Source organism: Anolis carolinensis, chromosome 6, assembly GCF_035594765.1.
Source record: "Anolis carolinensis isolate JA03-04 chromosome 6, rAnoCar3.1.pri, whole genome shotgun sequence".
Classification (NCBI taxonomy): Eukaryota; Metazoa; Chordata; class Lepidosauria; order Squamata; family Dactyloidae; genus Anolis; species Anolis carolinensis.
This window is the reverse complement of record NC_085846.1, coordinates 11,560,037-11,582,079: the sequence shown is the minus strand read 5'-3', so window position 1 is coordinate 11,582,079 and position 22,043 is coordinate 11,560,037. Positions and strand designations below refer to the sequence as shown.

General features: G+C 43.2%; 1 protein-coding gene across 1 annotated transcript; it reads right to left on the bottom strand.

Annotated features, from left to right (window-relative positions):
* Positions 1-3,152: 3,152 nt before the first annotated feature.
* On the bottom strand, positions 3,153-21,674 carry mettl17 (methyltransferase like 17). The gene is made up of 14 exons (XM_008115383.3): positions 21,518-21,674; positions 19,737-19,890; positions 12,831-12,983; positions 11,799-11,895; positions 11,022-11,103; positions 9,600-9,673; positions 9,319-9,413; positions 8,696-8,766; positions 7,349-7,456; positions 6,853-6,921; positions 6,275-6,325; positions 5,736-5,828; positions 3,883-4,067; positions 3,153-3,612 (listed from the first exon to the last, which is right to left on the bottom strand). Exons 1-14 carry the CDS (start codon positions 21,593-21,595, stop codon positions 3,495-3,497), a joined length of 1,428 nt encoding a protein of 475 aa, XP_008113590.2. The 5' UTR covers positions 21,596-21,674; the 3' UTR covers positions 3,153-3,494.
* Positions 21,675-22,043: the final 369 nt, after the last annotated feature.

Sequence of the window (22,043 nt, the reverse complement as noted above, 5' to 3'; positions counted from 1 at the left end):
TGATATGCAGGAGGCATTTTCATTCACTGGACCAAATTTGGCACAAATACCTGATACGCCCAAATTTCAGTATTTTTGATGGGAGGATTTGCTGTCTGTTTCCAAAAGAAAGTGAAGGACAGGTGGAGAGATCGTCAGTCTTCTCTGCCAAAGGGGTTCCTAAGAAATATCAGAAATAAGTGTTTTCTGATGGTCTTTGGTGACCTCCCCCAAGGGTCCTGACCCCGATGTTGAGAAACGCTGAAAATCCAACAACTTTGGTATTTGCTTTCTCTTCTCTGCACATACTTCCCCTAGTACATTTAATGCTGCAATCCTAAATATATATTTTAAAGATTAATTGAATGCATAGTGAAATTTACTTTCCATTAAACATGCCTAGGATGGTGTTACCAACCTGCAGTCATATATTACACATACTTGGAAATATTGTTAGAAACAAGTGTTGGAGAAAGAAACCTAAACCTATGGCTTTGTAGAGCTTATTGGGCTGAAACTCCCATTGCCTCATGCTGTTGGCTTTGCTGGCCAAGGGATGATGAGAATGCAGTCCAACAATATCTGGAGACTCCAAGTTGCCCATTCCTGGATGAGTGAATCACACCAGCTCTGTTCCAGTTTTGAGAAAAGGACAGATTTTGTAACAAGCAACTATGCACTGCATTAAGGAAAACCAAAACTGAAGCCATTCCAAAACTATAATTACTGTTTTTAAAACCTTCTTGCAAAACCACAGCTGTGGTTTTTTTTTTAAAAAAGCCTTTTAAAAATAGATCAGTTTCTACATTTCAAAGGGGAAACTGTTCTGCCCTAGAAGTAGCAACTTCCACTATTGAACTCTGGATCATTCATGATTATTTTTAATTCATCTTCTTCTACTTTAATTCAACACACCAATGATAGTATTTTTTGAAAACAGAAAATCTCTCTGTGATTGTGATGACTGCACGATCCTGTAGCAACTGCAAATTCTCTACTTACTGATACTGAAAGTTCTGTTATTTGCTTGTTCCTTCAGCTGCAAAGTTGTACACTGCCAGGAAGAAATGGTTAAGATAAAACCCCAGAAAATCACAGTGAATAGAGAATGAATAATCAAGAACTCTTATTAGAAAGTCTTACTTCCAGTGATCTTTTTCAAGTGGTGAACTTCAGGATCCCGACACTGTAAGAATTATGACTGCCTACACAGCACCCTTTGTTTATTTGCTGAGTTAGGAACCAGAACACTCTCAAAAAGTGGAAATGGTTGAAAAGCAGAATTTACTTTTTATGCTTGCAAATGCAAAACTGAATACAAGAGACCGCTGCATTGACTAAGAGTGAAGAAAAACAATGTTCTGAGTCACATGAGAGGGAAAAAACAGTGCACTGACTTCAGTCAGAGGGGGGGAAGCAGTACATGGTTGAAAGCAGATGACACATCAAATTATATGTTGTAATTCAGAATGGTCAAAAGAGCAGTTTCATGAAAAGTGAGTTGATAAAAAAATATATGCCTTTAGATTACAATAAAACCATAAAGTGTCAACTATCAGAAAAAAAAGATTTTTGGGGAGATGTTTGAATTATCCACAAATTCAGATAATCATGAATTCTATCACTGATCTGTTATATCCCACTATATGCATAGGGTCAGACAAAAACCACAGAACTCAAAGAAAAAACCACTGGAGGTGGAACTTAATAGGTTTATTCATATATGCTTTTTTCTTGCAAATAGATTCCTAAATATCTCAGCTGGATGCTATCAGATTGAAACCTGCTTAGTGTCACTCAGTGTGAACGCAGACTATCGACTACTGATTGTTCCCAAGCTCTTCCCCTCCTTTAAAGACAGAAGGTTGCTTTTTCAGATTTTTATCATTTATTCATCTAGCTCAATATTGTATTTGCTGACCGGCAGAAACTTGCCACAGTTCCGCTGCCCTACTTGAAGATGCCTGGGCAAGGTTAGACATGGAACTTTTTGCATGCAAAACATGTAACTACCACAGAGCCCTCTTCTAGGTCCTCTTCCCTGGTCTAAAACTGGCCGAAAACCATGTAAAATAAACATTTCCATAAGATTATATATCTCAGAATCCCAAAGATCAGGGACACTTGTTCCAGATACAAAGGAGGAAGCATGTCTCCAGAACTTGCTCTCCAGTGCTCAACTACAGCTGCCTGCAACAGGTCAAAGAGAAGGCAGTGGCAGGACAAGCAACAGAGTGTTTGCAGGTCAGGCGTTCAGAAATCCCATTTTCTCCATGATGCAAAGAACACTTGATGGGAAGTTCTCTCCTCCAATGTGTTGTGTGGCTTCCTTCTAGTTTGCTTAAGCACAATTTATGGAGTGGTCAGAGGCTGGATAGAAACTGAGTATCTTGATGGATATCTAAGTTGCTGGAATGTCTGAAGGATGGCTATAAATGGGGTGACATTTGTTCTAGAGCTTTAGGGCAATAGCTGAGGCATTCAAGAGAGTGGGAGGAAAATAGCTTGAATAGAAACAAGTTCATCTGCTCCACCTGGACTTTACTATGGACAACTGTACTTGATGAAAGATTCATCTTCTTCTTGAAGTTTTGGATGCAACCCCAAACTTAAATGCAGTTTTGAGTCTCTGCTTCCCTCTTTCTTTCACTCTCTAGCTTATTTCCAAATGTAGGAACCTAATCCATGCTCTCAAAAGACCTATTTTAATTTATTAATCCCAGGTTTGGGGCTGGAACATACCTGGGATCACACCCATCCACCCTGGATCAAAATGAGGTATTTCCTACCACCTCCTGGTTTCATGTTCTCAACATTAATCAATCTAGTTTAGAATCATTCTCCACCCATAAGCTTGAAAGGAGAGTAAGAGAATAGCAAGTTATCTTTTCCTCTCTTTATATGAATTATGTGCCAAGTTCAAACCAACAACAATCCACTGCCTTTAAGACATCAAGGGTCAATTTCAACCCTTTTATGTCACCCAAAAATCTGAAATATCTTTTAACAGACATATGTTTATTACACCAGAAAGGGAACTTGGCCCTTTCAAATGTTTTATTTGACCAGTTCAGAACACATTCAGTGCGCCATGATGAAGACTGGAGTCCATAGTTAACGACCTGCATAACATAACTTAGAAAGATATCAGACGAATAAATATACAATTGCTATACCTGGCCATGTTAGATCATGGAGAAAGAAGTTTAATTAAATACAGTGCATTGTAAAGCAGCAATAGTTTTATTTATTTATTCTATTTACTTTTTTGTATCCCGCCCTCTCTCCTTCATAGAGGGATTCAGAGCAGCTAACAATTGACAACAATTCGAACAATTATTTACTCTGTGAGGTTTAACAACATTTGTTCTACGACTTTAAATGTCACACACTGATTTAACTTGGCATTGAAACATGGTCCATTGCTCATTAGTTGGGACATTAGCCAGTTTTCTTGTGCCAGTTCACACAGTAGGTCTTCATAGGCTGTTGAAAACACTGGAAGAGGACTGCTATCAACTTTGACCCTTGTCCTCAGAGATTCTCTCTTCTTCTAGTACTTGTTCACCATCTGGGTTCAAAACAGGGAGGCGGTCTCCACACTGACTATTCCGGGCACAACGGTAAAGATCCCTGAACAAAAGGGTGACAAGATGAAGATTCTCACATTCCATTCGTAGAATTAGTCATTATTCCGAATGACGCAACCAGTGAGGAGAAGGGATGGGGATCTTTGGCCATTTCAGGTGTTTTGGACTGCCTTTCTCTCAATCCCTTATTGCTGACTCCATCACCTGGGAAATGAAGTCCAAAAGAGCTGGAGAACCAAAAGTGCCCCATCTCTGGCCCAGAATCAATGCCTCTCCTCACTCTGCCAACCCTTTGAATGGAAGAGTTCCATACCTGCCATGTTTCTGAGCAGTGACAACTGCATGTTGTAGAGTGCCATCAGGACAGCACAGGCGGACATGGATGTGGCGAGGCCGGCAAAGGACAGGTTGGGTGATCCGAGGCCAGGGCTCTTCTGTCTCCCCTGCTCCACGGCGCAGGATTAGGAAAGAAAATCTCTCCTCCTTCTGTGCTGGGTTCTAGGAAAACACATAGGAGGGAGAAAGAAAGAAAATCAGATTTATCAAAAGTACTGTCATGTTTTCTAACGTCATATTCATAAGCCTTGTATCTAAATTCAAGCCCCACTATCCTCACTAAACAGAACGAACAGCAGCTTTCCAGATGTTACTGTATCAGAACTCCATCAGCTCTAGTCATGATGTCTAATGATGAGGAATACAGGAGTTGGAGTCCATCATCTGGAGAGCCGCCTAAAATGACATGGCAGGTAGGATTCAATCTATGGGCCTTGAGTTTGTGTCCTAGATAAGAAATGTGGGGCTGGAAAGGTGATTAGTAGCAAGTTGCTGGCATGTTATTTATTAATGATACCACATTCAGCATCTATCTCTTAGTGGAGCAGCTAAGGAACATGGTCACACAAACTGGAAGTCTCTGCTTTCTAATCTTTTAAATCATAAATGACTTTGGGCCGTCCAGCATGTTGTCCAATGACTCTGGACCCACTTAGGTAGACAAGAATAGAAAAATACAGTTTTTGGAGGAGAGAAAAAAAATTATCATCGGACCTTAAAAGAGAAACAAGCCACTATGTCAGGCTTTGCCCCTCTACAAATGTCGTCCCACAGTCCTTTCACTTGACTGAGTCATAAAACACTTAGAACACGTGCATCTGTTTTCTTGTTTTCCTTTCTCTTCCCCGTCTGATTTCCATTTTCTGCTGTGCTTTTTTAGATGCATGTTGTAAATCAGCCTGACTTGTCATTTTAGCTGATATGTAAACTTTTGTAAAAGCCATTCAAGCTCAGAGTAAAATATAAATGCAAAGATAATTAGTAATGATCCTTCATATTTTAACATGTAATATTGAGGTCTATATCTAACTAAAACAGACCTGTGGAATCAATGGGAACTTAATCAACATTTATATGGTTCTGGCCCAATCTACTTGTCCGAACGTATCTCCTCCTATGAGCCAGTAAGGTCATCTGGTGAGGCCCTGCTCTCGGTCCCACCTGCCTCGCAAGCGCGGCTTGTGGGAACGAGGGACAGGGCCTTCTCGGTGGTGGTTCTCCGGCTGTGGAACACCCTCCTCAGAGATATTCGACAAGCTTCAGAGGAGCCCTAAAAACATGGTTATGTGCTCAGGCTTTTAATGAATAAATGACAAAAACGACACGGACCGACTTATGGATAAAGCATGAGGTTTCTTGGACGATTGGATCTGACCATATGTTTTAATTTTTTAATATTGTATTTAATAGTTTTAACTGATTTTATGTACTGTGGTGAATTTAATTATGTGTAGGCATTGAATTGATGCCATTTGTTGTAAGCCGCCCTGAGTCCCTTCGGGTGAGAAGGGCGGGATATAAATGTTTGAAATAAAATAAAATAAATAAATATAAAACTCCCACTGAATCAGTGAAGATGGGACTCGCACATGAATTTAGGACAAAGTATTTTTGTGACTGATACTAAGCCTTCTTTACGCTTTCGTATGACTTTTTAACACAACAAAGAAGCCAAAGAAGGGAGACTCACTTGCCTAATCCTGCACAGCGTCTATACATCTCCTGCTCTCAACCACTATACTCTCAAAGCTGCCTAACCTGAACACACAGAGATCTTATTTAACCTCCAAAGTAATTCAAGCTCTTTTCAAAGCCAAGCAGGACACTTACCCAACTGAAAGGCAATGCATAATATCTCTGGGTGAAGTTACATGGCAGAACACGGTCAGAGGACAAAAGAGGGCAAGGCAAATGGTGTGGACACTAAAGAAACAATGAAATACAATGTCAGCATAACAATGTAGTGAGAACCTCCGGATCCTTAGGACAAAGCTCTCTTCAGAAAAAAGAACTCTCATCTACCATACACACCATGCAATCGTAAGTCTCTGCATTACTTTTTTTCCCAAGTCATTATTAAATTGAAAACAAATTGGCATGGGTTCACACCCAACAAATATTGTCCAATAAACAAAGTTCTGTGCTAGAATACATCTTTAATTTAACAATTCCAGAATTTCTCAAGATCCTATTATAAGCAACGTTCTGACCAAAAATCAGGATTATAAACCATGGAAGCACTAAAAAGTAGTGACTAGTAACATGTTTACACATTGGCCAATGACTTGATTATGAGTGGACTGCCAGTTGGACATAAATAAAACTTAATCCTGCCCTTAATCCATTTCTGGCTTTTTTGCAGTTCTTACCGGAGCAAAAACATGTGGTTCTCGAGGATCATGAACCACTTTGTCTGTGCCCTGCACAAGATGAAAAACAGAAAAATACAAGTCATTACAACAGCCCGCCACATTTTTTTTCCAGAATTTTACTATCCACCCACACACTCTCCCATCCACACAGAGACCTTTGGGCAAGATTCTGCAATGTATAAGAAGGGAATGAGGAACTGAAAATAAAAAAGTCTATTGGTTCTTTAATTAGGACAGTTGCACAGAAAGCTTATTCCTCCCCACACCACCCTTACCTATATGAAGATGGAGAAAAAAGAGCTCTCTTATCCCAGTTAGGGTGTGAGAGAAGAAATTTCTCCCTTTTCAATTAAAGGTTTTTCTAATAACTTGTGCAATTTAAATGTTTAGAGAAGTTACAATGAGAAGTAGACTTTGGGGTAAAATGTCACCTATTGGGAAATTTACTTATCCTGCCTTTCTAAACAAATATTTATGAAACTCAGGATTTTATGCATTCATTTTTACTGCTATCATAATTTTATACACCATATATATTGATTTCAGCAAGGCACAACTACATCTAGGTATCTCACTTTTAGTACAACATCTCGGGCCTCCATGAGTATTTGATGACCTTCCTTGGTACCGTTTTCTACCAGAACCTAGGAAAGATAGACAAGGAATGAACAATATGTGGCGCCTGAGAAGTTACTTCTTACGAAAGAAAGGGAGCTTTGGAAGCATGGGAATTCCAAGAAGAATTGACTATGATTATTATTACTACAGCACTATCTGCATAGTGTTTATGGAATATAGGAAGATCCAGCCAGAAGAACCTTAACGTCTAGTACCCAACAAAGGGGAAACAGATAGCATGAAGGAAGGTGTGAACCAGGAAGCAATATGTAGTTGCTTCATTACTTATCTGCAGTCCTGGCACCAAGTAATGTGGACCATGGTCATTAGGAAATGAAGGGACTAAGTCACAAGAAAAGCAAATCCTTGCTTTGGATCCCAAGAACCTGGCAGTGAAGTAGTGGTGGGGAAAGAAATAGCTTATCACCAAAACAGGGTAGATACATCACTTACGAGAAAGCCATCGGTCTTTCTCCAGAGAGTCTGCACTGTCTCCACTCTCTCAGAATAACTACGAAGTTCATTAAGAGAATAAGCAGATACCACAAGATCAAATTTCACCTGCAGTGGAACAGAAAAAACATTCATGGAGCCACAAGGTTTTAAATTCAAAATCATGGGATCCTTTAAGACCAAATATGAGGCCTGGCAAATATTTGCGGGGAACTAAAATCTGAGACTTTTGACCTCACACTGGAAAGACCAAGTTCTGATCATAGGAAATTCCACTCTCTCAGAACATCTTACTTCATAGGATTGTTGTAAGGATCTGATAGGGGTGGGGGTGGGGGGGTAGAGAAAGAGGCCCATGTATATAACCCTCAAAAAAAAGGAACAAACACTTATATTTGTGAAAATAATATTTATTGTTGTGCCCAAATCCCCACATCACCTACACCTCATCAAAACCAGAATACTTTTACACATATGTTAAAATCCTGTATTTCTTCTGTTCTAAGACACATTTTTTCTATATAAACATCTCTAAAAAAAGGGTGTATCTTAGAATCAAACATGCATTTTATGTATCTTTGTTGTTATTGGTACTGAAATCAGGGTAGGTCTTACAATAGATGGCATCTTACAACTGAAGAAATATGGCATTGTTTGGCACCCTATTCAGTAGTTTCGGGATCGTAAGTGAGAATTACAGTCTCAAAACCGCTAGGGATTCCTGTGTTCATTAATGACCTAAAGTGAACCCATAAAACTCTTCGGCCTAATTGCACCCAACCAAAGGCTGAAGATTGGGCTTCTGGGAAGATTGGGAATTGAGGTCTCTAGTGCTCTATCAGTCATGGGCATGTTGACAGAAGCTGTGCAGCAGGCACCTGAGAGGTCTCTCCAGCTACCTCTTCTTCATGCAACCCATGACCAGGAGAGTGCTGCAGATATAATTTCTCCAATAAGAGGTGCCCTTTGGTTGGGCCATGGCCTGGCTTTAAAAAGTAATGCTTTGTGGCAGTGGCATCATGAAACATAACTGTGACAATGGGGGTCTGTCACCATTGTTACATTTGTTGATGCAAGTACGTAAAGAATTACTTTTATGAACACCCTAAGTGTGGACCACCTTTAGCCATGAAGGGACTTGGGATGCAACACAATGTGGAGTTCAGCTATGTGAATTGAAATAACCCTGTGGAGCTCCATAAAAACACATTAGGAGAAAGGCTGCTATTCCAATCTCCGGTACAATTAACCACTGGCATCTCAGTTGCTTGAATCATGGCTAACAAGGCCTTTTGGGACCCCAGGCTCTTCTAAACAGAACTGCCATTGAAGAACTGTCATTTTTACCTTTGGCGAAACAGGGAGGAACTGCCGGAAATAGACCCCGGGGAATAAGGGGTCCTGGTTCTCGGACAAACCTGGGAAAGGAGAAAAACAAAAGAGGCACAAATGTAGAGAAGAAAGAAATGGCTTGTGAGAATTTGAATAAAATGGACAATCTTGATCAAACTGGAGCTTCAAGGTGGCTTCTTAAAAATATGTGTTTTGGGGAAGGAAGGCCTACACATTGCCTACTTCCCCACTATGCAGTGTACTATTCTCATTAGGTCTGTGGAGCTCAGGGCATTGAGCCAAAAGCAATTTTGGGTAAAGTGAGCATGGGTAGAAATGTACAAAAATATAACTTCAAAATAACTTCAACTGTCTGACTTGTTGCACACTTTATAGGAATTTAATAAATGTTCTTGTTCAGAAATTTTAGTGTAAAATATATTTTCTGTTATATCAACCTAAGTAGCCTTATGATTCACCTGAAAGCAATATATCGCTTTGTGCTATTATTTACTGCAGCACATTTGTTATTATTAATTAAAACACACCTGACATTTATGAAGCACTTAGAGCTGGAAGAGTAAGAAAGCTGAGAAGTCAAAGGTTTGGCATGCCCAATCCATAGCTCTAGCTCTCACCTTTCATTAGCTTCTCAGCCAAATCCAACATGGCAGCTGAGCTGTCGATGTTCATGTATTCCTTAATCGTCTCACCCCAAATGCTATGAGCCGCCCTGCAGTGAAGGAAGTGGGAGGAGTAAAGGAAGAGGACAGGTTACAGATCTACCTACTGCATCTGGCATAGCGGAATTGCTGGGTGTCCCAGTTATTTCTTTCTCCCTCCCTCCCTGCTTATCCCAAATAAGTGTTTTCTCACCGCTGCAGAATCAATGTCACATTAGTATCACACTATTTCTCACCAGCTGACAGTGCCGGTCCCAGAGCCAAAATCCAACAGGGTGCGGGGCTGAAAATCTGGGACTCTCTTCTGGATCTGGAGGGGTCAAAATAGAGAAGACAGCCTGGTGTCAGCTTCTGGGGTGACATGACTGATGTCAAGCATTTAGTGGCTCAAGTTCATAAGGAACCAGATCACATAAAAACTGACATACAGGGTACCTTGAATAACTGAGTCCCCTTGTCTAAAAGTCAGATCAATAACACCTTTGTTCGCACAGGTCCCTTTTCTCACAACAAATTGGCTGGCCGTCTCCCTCCCCTTAGGCCCTGGGTCTAAGGACACTTTGTCCTTTGACGCAAAGCACTTTAGAACTATGCCACTGCACTTTAGTTTAGGTAGCCCCATCATGCTTGGCCCTCCACCAACCTGGTGGTCCATTTTATCTTACTTTATTTTAACTGTTTTTATTTTTAACTGATTTATATATTAATTGAGTTTTTATGATTTACTGTATTGTTTTGGTTAAGGTAACTGTTTGTATAACTGCTGGTTTTTACTGTCTTTGTATTTTAATGTGTTTTAACTGATTTATTGTTTTGTATTTCGGGCTTCTGGCCCGTGTAGCCGCCCCGAGTCCCTGCCGGGAGATGGTGGCAGGGTAGAAAAATAAAGTATTATTATTATTATTTATTACCTTATAAGAAGCAGGTTCTTCTTCTCATCTAAAACTGCATATCCTTCTAAAGATGAGGCTATGACAATAACATATAACATATAACCCTGCTGTCATCCACGTATTGATGGACTGTAAACTTTTATCAATGGTGTAATCTGCAGTATTATATCAATATCTAGGATACTGAGAATTCTCTGCCATAGGTTCGCAAAATCTGACAGCCCATTTACAATGGTGCAACAGCAAGTATAAATCCCACTGCAGCACAGGTCCAATGGAATTGATATTAACACTTATAATAATACTGGTCTAGAGATAAGATTGTAGTAAAGACTGTTGAGATAATATTGCTAAGCAGTTTGAACATTTGGAAAACAAAACATTGATGCCAAAATCTTACTTCTTGCCAAAAGGCTGCCAAGAAAACCATGGTATAGTATGAGGTATAGAGTCATAGCATTAGAAAATCCCCAACATCCAGTCTAACCCCTTGCATGCAGGAATACACAACCAAAGCAGTCTCAACAGATGGTAATCCAGCCTGTTTAAAAATTTCCAAGAACTGAGTCTCCGCCACACTTTTGAAGCAGCTTATTCCACAATTCAACAGCTCTTACCACCAGGACATTTTTCTTTATGTCTAGAATCTCTTGTGTTTTAGTATGCACTCCTATATTTAAACACCATACAGGCACAGGCCTGGATAATCCATGCTTTTGCTTTAAAAATACTTCTTATAAGCACCACACTAAAACAGCAACTCACCTCATGTAAAGCCCGGTACACTGCAGCAAACATCCCATCCATCCGAGCTGCCATGTACAGAAAGCTGAGCTCTTCCGTGTAGCTTGGAAGGACAAAGTAGAGGCAGTCAGTTGCAGGGATCTGTTTGTGTGTGGTAGCAAAGCCTGGAATACGCCATATCATAAAAGACTAGAAAAAAGTCTCCCAATTGATGAATACATGCTAGTTGTGTTATAAGGGGCAGAATCAATCTATCTTATCTTTTTTTTTTTGATAGGGTTACAACCTTGGTAGATGCAGGCTTGTTTTCTGCTGCCCTTGAAACTAGGACTGGGAGCAATGGCTTCAAATTACAGGAAAGAAGATTCTACCTAAACATTAGGAAGAACTTCTTGACTATAAGAGTTGTTCAGCAGTGGAACTCAATCCCCTGGAGTGTAGTGGAAGCTCCTTTTTTGGAGGCTTTTAAATAAAGGCTGGATGGCCATCTCTCAGGGGTAGTTTGTGCTTTTCCTGAATGGCAGGAGGTTGGACTGGATGGCCCACAATCAAAGCCTTCCTGACAGTTGGCCATCTAGTCTCTCTTTAAACATCCCCAGAGAAGGAAAGTCCACCAGTCTCCTAGGCAACATATTCTACTATGAAATGGGTTACATGATATACACACATAGATGTTTTACATAAAATGAAAGACTTTGCAGACTAATCTGCATTTAATGAGCTGAGTGAGCACCTGCTATATGTGAAGCAAATCTTCCCTGGGAATCAGGCATTTTTTAAAAAGAACAGGGCACTTACTCCAATGCCTCCCAGTGGTAAGTTGTTTTACGGATGATATTCATGACCTTTTTCTGCAACTTTTTCTCATCAACTTCACTTGATGAGTCCAATGCGTCTGACAAAGAGACAAAAAATGATGGTGATATTTATATCCTGCTTTTTCTCTCTTAAAACAAACTCAAAGTGGCTAACAATGCAAAGAACAATATACAGTTCAATTAAAAACTTAAAGCATATAAACACTAAAATAGAATTAAACACAGCACTATTAAAAATGTTTAAAACCATTATACATTTTTATCTGCCACACCTTATTCCTTTCTCCTGCAAGGAAGGCATGTTTCGCACGTACTATAACTCTCATTGTACAATTACAGCCACCCCTATAATTTACAGAATTTACATGCTTACAGAATATGATCAGCTCAGTTATGAAGTAAGAGCTTCATTGCTGAGTGTGGGATTTAAACCCAGATTGATTCTAATCCAGTGCTCTAACTCACCGCTTCTTAAACTGTGGGTCCCAACAACAAAGGGGGTCCTTTTAGCTCAATGTTGGGGTTGTGAAAAATTTGGCAACAGTAAAGGTTACTCAGCACCACCTAGACATTTATGCAAATCTTTTAGCAGCAAGCAGTGTTTATAGTTGACTCTGTAGAAAATGCTGCAGCTCTACTCCACAAAAAGGAAAATCAGCTTGTTTAGCAAGCCTTGCAAGGGTTGATCATCAGTAAATGTTTAGTTGTTAAATCTATTTTATATACCTATATCTCTGGGCTCATGTAAAAATGTTTCAGGCAGAAAGGGGTCACAAGTGGAAAAACATTAAGAAACACTTCTCTAACCCAGTGGTCAAAAATCATGCAATTATTGCAAATCCCAGAATTCTCTGTCATTGGCTATGGGGATGCTGGTAAGTCTACAATGAAGTGATCATGACTCCCAACCTTGCTCTGGCTACACCACTTTAACTCCCCTTTGAAACAAATCCTCTTTTAACTGTTGTGGCAAAAAGGGTCCCCTCTCCAGTTGCCCCACAAACACACTTACCCTTCCGATGGATATGGGCCATCTCCTGCCGTAGCTTCTGCTCCATCTGCTCTGCTTTCTTGCGCAGGTCCACTGTCTCCATGGGGCGCTTGCGGCTCCAGAGATAATTGGTGAGGGCCTTTGTTTGCTTTTCCATACTGCGCATGGAGGATTCTAGGAGAAGGAATAGAAGTCAGGTTGGAGACACTCTCTCTTTGAAACATGATGTGCTTTCTTGCTTTCATATAACACATATGTTGTCTTCACACTATGAGCTGCAGAGGTTCCCAAACCTTTTCAGTCGTGGAACCCTTCAGTCATGGAACACTGTAATTATTTAATAGTTAAAAAAACTTTTAAACTCTTTTTAAACTTGTCTAGTCTTGTCAAGGACAGAACGCCACAAGATTCAAAGTAACAGAGTTTATTAGATTACAGAACTCAAAAAATGCCCGTAAAACACAAGGGCCAGGCAGTTTTTGCCTTTAGGAGCAAAAAGGGGCAAAAGTAAATGTTCAAAAGATAAACCGGATTAAACCGGAGTTTAATCCGGGTAAAAACAAACTGCTTGCTTCAGCCTGGGTATAAACGAAACGAAAGCCAAGGAACAAAAGATACAAAGAATGCAACTAATTGGCAGCAGATTCCTCTCTGCTGCCAACACTGTGCTTAGAGTAACTTGCGTCGCTCCCACACACACACACACAGCAGACAGGATCTCCAACACGAGTAAATCAGCCAAGGATTGTAGCAGTTGAGTAGACCAGTTCCGTTCCGTAGATCAAAGCCAGAAGCAGACGTTTGTAGTTTTTCCAAGTCCAAGAAGGGGGGAAGACAAGCCGTGGTCAGTTCAGTCCGAGTTCTCAAAGCAGGAGATGGCGTCCGTCAAGAAGACGACGGAGGGTCAAGCTAATAAGAGTAAGCACAGGTTTGCACAAACAAATGCCCACACAATCCCTCCCGCCGTCTGACCCTGGATTCCAATCAACTTACGTCACAGCACAGGAAAGCACACAAGTCTTCAGGGAAGCGTCCCACACACACACGGATCCCAAGCGTTTGCCCAGATTACCTTGCCCAACGCAATTTGCAATTGCTCCCAAGCCCCATTTTATGCCAGTTACAAATCTTCATCACTGTCAGCTGTCCTCCTTAACCCGGGCGTTTCCTCATCACTTTCCTCGTCAGAGCTGGAACACCTCTGACTACGCCCAACAGCATCTCCAGCTGTGGATCCCGTCCCATCCCTCCAGCTAAACCATGGGTCTAATCCTGAAGGTCCCCATTCATCTTCTGTCCCATCATGGCCAGTGGCACCCACTTCCTCCCTTACCCGAGTCCAATCCATCTCATCCTCCTCTGAGCTAACCAGCTCCTCCTCCATTCTCTCCGTAAACCCTTCGAAAGACTCCTCGTCAGATGGTGCTGCAAATATGTCTCGCAGTCTTTTTCTCTCTCGCTCCTCGAGAGTATCTGACTCTCGAGGAGTCTTACGCCCACGCCTGTCAGTAACAGAGCCACGAGGCTCAATCATAACACTATCCCCTCTCACAAAGGCCTCCTCCCCCGATGGCGGAGAAGTGGCAGTGATACCCTCTGCTATAGCACCACGACGACTAGAGGTATCAAGTTTCAACAGCGAACGATGAAAGACTGGATGGACCTTTAAACTAGACGGTAAACGCAAACGAAACGCAACAGAAGAAATCTTTTTAACGATAGGAAAGGGACCCAAATACCGAGGCGCAAACTTTCCCCCAGCCTGTTTAATATGTTTGGAAGATAACCACACCAAATCCCCTTCTTCCAACTCCTCCCCTGCCTGCCTGTGGCGGTCAGCCTGAGTCTTTTGCGTTGCCTTAGCTTCCAACAGTAAGCGACGGGCAACATCATGCAATGCAGCCATTTCCGAAGAGCGGTACACAGGGTCCGAAGAGACCACATTGGTCGACGGCGCCACACCTCCCCGTGGGTGAAAACCATAAGTTAGCTCAAATGGCGTATGCTGACTAGACGTGTGCACCGCATTGTTGTAAGCAAATTCCGCCACCGGTAACCACTTTACCCAAGCCGTGGGTTGATCTAAACAAAAACAACGCAGATACTGCTCTAAGAGCCCATTAACCCGTTCCGACTGTCCATCCGTTTGCGGATGGAAAGCTGAAGACACGTTTAACTTAGTCCCCAAACACTCATGGAAGTGTTTCCAAAAGCGTGACACAAATTGCGGAGCCCTATCTGAAATAATCACCTCGGGTGCTCCGTGCAAACGATAGATGTGCTTTGTAAATAGTAAGGCCAACGTAGGGGCCGCCGGAATGGTTGAACAAGGAATAAAATGAGCCAGTTTACTAAATAAATCCACCACCACCCAAATACAAGTATAACCCCCAGACTTAGGCAAATCTGAAATAAAATCCATGGAAATGATTTGCCATGGCCTCTCCGGAACAGGTAAAGACGATAACAACCCTCTAGGGCGCCCAACAGGCGTCTTACTCTGCTGACAAACGGCGCAGCTGTCACAAAAGCGCAGAATGTCTTGCCGCATCTTTGGCCACCAGTAGCTCCTGGTGATAAGCTGTACGGTCTTGAACCTGCCAAAGTGCCCAGCCATGGGTTCGTCATGGTGGGCTCTAATCACCTCCAACCTGAGGGTCCCTACTGGTACGTAAACCTGCCCCCTACGCACCAATACCCCGTCTTGATCCTGGAGATGCGGTAGTATGGTACGGTTACCTGCAGAGAGCAGCATCAGTTGCTCCTGAGTCCACACATCATCCTTCTGAGCCTCAAGGATCTGGTCATGTAACCCAAGCTCATTATCTACAACACACAGAGAGGCAGTAGGCAAGATGGTCTGACATACTACCTGCTCATTGGTCTTAAATTCCGGCTTGCGGGATAAAGCATCGGCCCGCAAGTTTGCCTTCCCCTCCACGAACTGCACCTTGAAGTTAAACCTGGAGAAAAACAAAGCCCAGCGGATTTGACGCTGGTTTAACCTCTTTGCTGTTTGCAAGTGCTCTAAGTTCTTGTGATCAGATCTGACCACGATCTGGTGCCGTGCCCCTTCAAGCCAGTGCCGCCACACCTCAAACGCCACCTTAATCGCCAACAACTCCTTCTCCCATATGGTATAGTTCTGCTCGAAGGGTGTTAGTTGCCGCGAGTAAAATCCACAGGGACGCAAGGTCCCTGAGGAATCCTTCTGAGACAATACAGCCCCCAACGCGTAGCTAGAAGCGTCCGCTTCTACCACGAACGGTTTGTCAACATCAGGATGGGTTAGTATGTTGTCCGATTGAAAACTAGACTTTAATTGTAGAAACGCCTCGTGAGCTTCCCGCCCCCACACAAATGGCTGTTTCTTGCGCAGAAGCTGCGTCAAAGGTACCGTGAGCTTTGCAAAATTCGGAATAAACTCCCGGTAGTAATTAGCGAAACCCAAGAACCTTTGTACATCCTTCTTAGTCTTCAGCTCCTGCCATGAGTTGACGGCGTCAACCTTATGTGGGTCCATTTTAAGTTCCCTACCTGACACTACATGACCTAGGAACTCCACTTCAGGCACATGAAAGACGCACTTGGAAGCCTTGGCGAAAAGCCCATTAGCCCGCAGTCGGTGCAGAACCTGCTTGACATGTTGACGATGTTCTTTCTCGTCCTTAGAAAAAATCAAGATATCATCCAAATAAATCACTAAAAATTGGTCAATTAGGTCCCTGAACACATCGTTCATGAACCTCTGGAATACCGCAGGAGCATTACAAAGCCCAAAAGGCATGACTCGGAACTCGTGGCATCCGAAACACGTGTTAAATGCCGTCTTCCATTCATCCCCTTCCCGTATACGGATTAAGTTATAGGCCCCCCGCAGGTCAAGCTTGGTAAAGACCTTAGCCCCTTGCACCCTTGATAACAGTTCCGAGATTAAAGGGAGCGGGTACCTATCCCGAATGGTGTATTTATTTAGGATCCGATAGTCACAGACCAGCCTAAGTTCCCCAGTCTTTTTGGCTACAAAGAATACTGGTGCCGCAGTTGGAGAACTAGATGGGCGAATAAACCCCTTGGCTAAATTTTCATCTAGAAACTCCCGCAAAGCTTGCCTTTCCGGTACAGTCAAGGCATACAGCCTCCCTGCTGGCAGTTTCGCACCTTCTGCCAACTTGATGGCGCAATCATATGGCCTGTGCGGTGGTAATTTGTCCGCTTCTCTTTTACAAAATACATCAGAGAACTCCCCATACTCAGCAGGCACTCCCTCCATATCAGAATGAGTAACATTTAGAGTGCAACAATCCTGCCTCTTTAAGATCACTTTACGTGTTGCCCAGTCTACTTGTGGGTTTACTACAGCTAGCCAATCCATCCCCAGGATCACATCATATCTAGGCAAGCTCGTAATATCCCACACAAACGTTCCCGTTACTCCCTGCACCTCCCACGTTACTGCTGAGGTTTCATGGTTAACCACCCCAGTCTCCAGCAGTCTCCCATCTGCTCCTTCCACCCACACGTCGCATGCCTTGCGCACTCTAGGAATGCCATGCTTCTTAGCAAACTCAATATCTACATAGGAGACCGTAGCCCCTGAGTCCAGCAGTGCCAAAGTAGAAACAAGTTCCCTTCCCCCAACAGATAATGTAATGGGTACGAAAACATGCTTCCTCCCCTCAGTTGACTGCTTGAGGAGCCCTAGTGCGTTGGACTCACGTCGCACTAGGGCTGGCCTTTTCCCGAAAGCTGGGAAGGTTTCACATTACAATTTTTGGCAAAATGCCCAGCATTCCCACAGTACAAACACAAGCCCAGCTGCCTCCTACGGCTCTTTTCCTCTGTAGACAGCTTTTTAAAGACCCCAAGCTCCATGGGCTCTTCCCCCATCACCACAGGTGCCCTGGTTACATGCATGGGTGGCGCACACATTGCTTTTGAGTGTTTACGAGCCTCGAACCTTGCGTCTAAACGCAGCACCTTAGCTACTAAGGCGTCCCAGCTTTCAGCCGGCTCCAAGCGTGCTAATTCATCCTGGAGCATATCACTTAACCCGGCAGTAAATAAAAGCATGAATGCATTTTCCCCCCAATCCAGCTGGTGGCGATACAGGTTAAACTTATTTAAGTAATCCAAAACAGTCCCCTTTCCCTGTTTCAACCGATACAGAGCCCACCCAGCGTTCTCCGTGCGGAGAGGATCCCCAAAAGTATCAGTTAACAACTTTTTGAAATTATTCAAATTGTCCTTGACTGGGTCATTTCCCAAAATTAAATTAGTGGCCCATTGTCCTGCGGGACCGGTCAACAAACTCAAAATAAAGGCCACCTTGCTAGTGTCTGTAGGAAAAGCATGAGCACTGAGCTGAGAAAAATAAAGCTCCACTTGTGCCAAAAAGGTTGGCAACTTGCACCTGGTTCCGTCAAAGCGTTCAGGAGTCAAAACATGTCCTTTCACAGCCTGAGCTGTTTGGCTAACGGTAAAAGCCGTTTGCAATTGGTCTACTTTGGCCCGTAACTCATCCATCGTCTTCCTGACGGGTTTATTGCTGCAATAAACTTTTTATGGGCGTTGGGCAATCTGTCAAGGACAGAACGCCACAAGATTCAAAGTAACAGAGTTTATTAGATTACAGAACTCAAAAAATGCCCGTAAAACACAAGGGCCAGGCAGTTTTTGCCTTTAGGAGCAAAAAGGGGCAAAAGTAAATGTTCAAAAGATAAACCGGATTAAACCGGAGTTTAATCCGGGTAAAAACAAACTGCTTGCTTCAGCCTGGGTATAAACGAAACGAAAGCCAAGGAACAAAAGATACAAAGAATGCAACTAATTGGCAGCAGATTCCTCTCTGCTGCCAACACTGTGCTTAGAGTAACTTGCGTCGCTCCCACACACACACACACAGCAGACAGGATCTCCAACACGAGTAAATCAGCCAAGGATTGTAGCAGTTGAGTAGACCAGTTCCGTTCCGTAGATCAAAGCCAGAAGCAGACGTTTGTAGTTTTTCCAAGTCCAAGAAGGGGGGAAGACAAGCCGTGGTCAGTTCAGTCCGAGTTCTCAAAGCAGGAGATGGCGTCCGTCAAGAAGACGACGGAGGGTCAAGCTAATAAGAGTAAGCACAGGTTTGCACAAACAAATGCCCACACAATCCCTCCCGCCGTCTGACCCTGGATTCCAATCAACTTACGTCACAGCACAGGAAAGCACACAAGTCTTCAGGGAAGCGTCCCACACACACACGGATCCCAAGCGTTTGCCCAGATTACCTTGCCCAACGCAATTTGCAATTGCTCCCAAGCCCCATTTTATGCCAGTTACAAATCTTCATCACTGTCAGCTGTCCTCCTTAACCCGGGCGTTTCCTCATCACTTTCCTCGTCAGAGCTGGAACACCTCTGACTACGCCCAACAGCATCTCCAGCTGTGGATCCCGTCCCATCCCTCCAGCTAAACCATGGGTCTAATCCTGAAGGTCCCCATTCATCTTCTGTCCCATCATGGCCAGTGGCACCCACTTCCTCCCTTACCCGAGTCCAATCCATCTCATCCTCCTCTGAGCTAACCAGCTCCTCCTCCATTCTCTCCGTAAACCCTTCGAAAGACTCCTCGTCAGATGGTGCTGCAAATATGTCTCGCAGTCTTTTTCTCTCTCGCTCCTCGAGAGTATCTGACTCTCGAGGAGTCTTACGCCCACGCCTGTCAGTAACAGAGCCACGAGGCTCAATCATAACAAGTCTAGTGTGGATAGATGTTAACCGCCCTGAGTCCTTATGGGGAGAAAGGCAGGATATAAATAAAGATAATAATAATAACTGTAGTCGTATTCTTCTGCTACCTATAATTCCAGACAAATAGGGCCTTCACTGCATACAGTCCAACTGTCTCACACCCCAGAGACTCCTAAATTTTATAAGTTTTACTCACGGGATACCAGAAAGCGAGCTGCTTCCACCAGCTCTGACGGAAGACTGATATTTTTCAGGTGGACAGCGCCAGGATGCTTGCGGTGTGGTAGTTTTTCCAAGAAACTGGATGTGTTATCTACCCTGGAGACATTGGGAATGACTGTAGCCAGGCCCTGAGGGAAGGCAAAGAGGAGAAATGTTAGGCATTATATATAAACCATATACAGTTGACCAGGCTTTCTCACTAAGGCTGTCCACACCTGGTCTACACTGATCATATCATGCATACCAAACTGCATTACTTATTTATTTACTGCATTTTACCTCATTCTATCTCAACCCTGAAGGGGCTCAGATCAGCTTTCAAATTAGCAATAATTCAGTACCTTATTAACATAAAAATATACATTGAGCATTATAATCATGAAAATCATAAAACACTAACATATTTTAAATAAGCTGTTAAAACAGTGCACATAGATGCGAAATCATCATCCAGAAGCCATCATGATCACATTGGATTCACTTCGTAGCTGCATATAGCCCTGTACTACTCTCCAAAAGCTTGGTTCCATAGCCAGGTTTTAACTTGCTTTCTAAAGGACAGGAAGGAGGGGGCCGATCTAATTTCACTAAGAAGAAAATTCTAGTGCTGAGGGGCCACCATTGAGAAGGTCCTGTCCCTCATCTCCATCAGCCACACCTGCGAAGGGGGTGGGACCAAGAGCAGGGCCTCCCCATTAGATCTTAGCACCTGGGATGGTTCATAGAGGGAGATAAGATCAGACAGGTAAGCTGGGCCAGAACTGTTTAGGGCAGTGGTTGTCAACCTATGAGTCCCCAGGTGTTTTGGTCTACAACTCCCAGAAATTCCAGCCAGTTTACCAGCTGTTAGGATTTCTGGGAATTATAAGGCCAAAACATCTGGGGACCCACAGGTTGAGAACCACTGGTTTAGGGTTTTATAGGCTAATGACAGCACTGTTAATTGTGCTCAGTAGCAAATTGGGAGCCAGTGGAGCTGACACAGCAGGGGGGTTGTATGTTTCCTGTACGCTGTTCCGGTGAGCAGTCTGGCTGCCGCCTGTTGAACTACTTGAAACTTTCGACCAGTCTTCAAAGGCAACCCCACATAGAGTGTGTTGCAGTAATCTGATAGAGATGCAACAAGGGCATCGACAACCGTGGCCAAGTCTGGTTTCTCAAGGTACGGGTGCAGCTGGCACACAAGTTTATGCACATTAGCACACATTACATTTACATACATTGGAGTGCATTACACAGCAGTGTCAATCCAGCCTGAGAAAGATGATTAAAAGACAAACAGCAACATGGCAACATTTAGGGCACTTCCACACTTTTCCCCTCAGCCACTGCTGAGGGGGAAAAGGAAAGGGCCCGAGGCTGTTAGGAATTGTGAGAGTTGAAGTCCAAACACCTGGAGGGCCCAAGTTTGCCCACGCCTGCTCTACAGTTATCGCTCTATGATTCCACTTTAGTTGCCATGGCAACATCTTAAAGGGTTGTATTCAGAGTCCGCACCTAGAGAACCTTAACTCCTCACCAAATCCCAAATCCTACAAATCCCAAGACTCCCTTGGCCATAAAAATATTATCCTTCAGTACAGAACCCAAAAACTCCTCGATGACTTACAACGGGGCCTAGTTATTCCCTTTCAATTACTTCGGATTCAACATTATTTTAGTGAATTCCGAATCAGAGCAGCTTCCACATACAACTTTCATAACGGAAAACATAACATCGTGGAGAATAAGAAAACAAAATTGAGAGAAATTCACCCTGAGAGCCAAAGCACTGCCAGGGACGGTGCTGTTGAAGGAACCCCATGCTCGCCTCAAGCCTCTGGGCGCCGCCATGTTGGAAAGGTCCCGTTTCCCCTCTCGCGCAGGCGCAAAAGCGCTCTCAAGCCCTCCCTGGCCACCATCTTGGGAAGGAAGGGGAGCAATACGCATGCGTACATGTCCCTTTCATCGTTCTATTTGAGTTCTTTCTAATCGGCGAGCAAGAGCGAGGAGAGGGTAGATTTGGTTTTCGTAACCCCTCTTACGTCATCGGGTCTCACTTCCTGAAAAGGACAATTTTACGGCCCGCGCGGGCGTGGTGTAGTGGTTTGAGTGTTAGACTGTGATGTTATAGGCTAGAGACATGAGTTCGATTCCCGGTTGGTCAGTTTGGGAAGTCAAATTCTTTTCAGCCTTAGCAGTAAGGCAAATGAGAAGTTAAGCAAACATTGCAAAGAAAACCCTGTGACAAGTTTTTCCAATCTTGGAATGTGTAATATGGTGAGTCCACCCTTATACAAAG

Bases quoted from the DNA above. Each gene is read 5' to 3' on its own strand.
- mettl17 (XM_008115383.3), bottom strand. From the start codon at position 21,595: ATGGCGGCGCCCAGAGGCTTGAGGCGAGCATGGGGTTCCTTCAACAGC. The intron at 19,891-21,517 runs GTGAATTTCTCT...GCCTTCCCTCAG, and splicing joins GCAGTGCTTTGGCTCTCAGG to GGCCTGGCTACAGTCATTCC. The intron at 6,922-7,348 runs GTAAGTGATGTA...TATCTTTCCTAG, and splicing joins GAAAGACCGATGGCTTTCTC to GTTCTGGTAGAAAACGGTAC.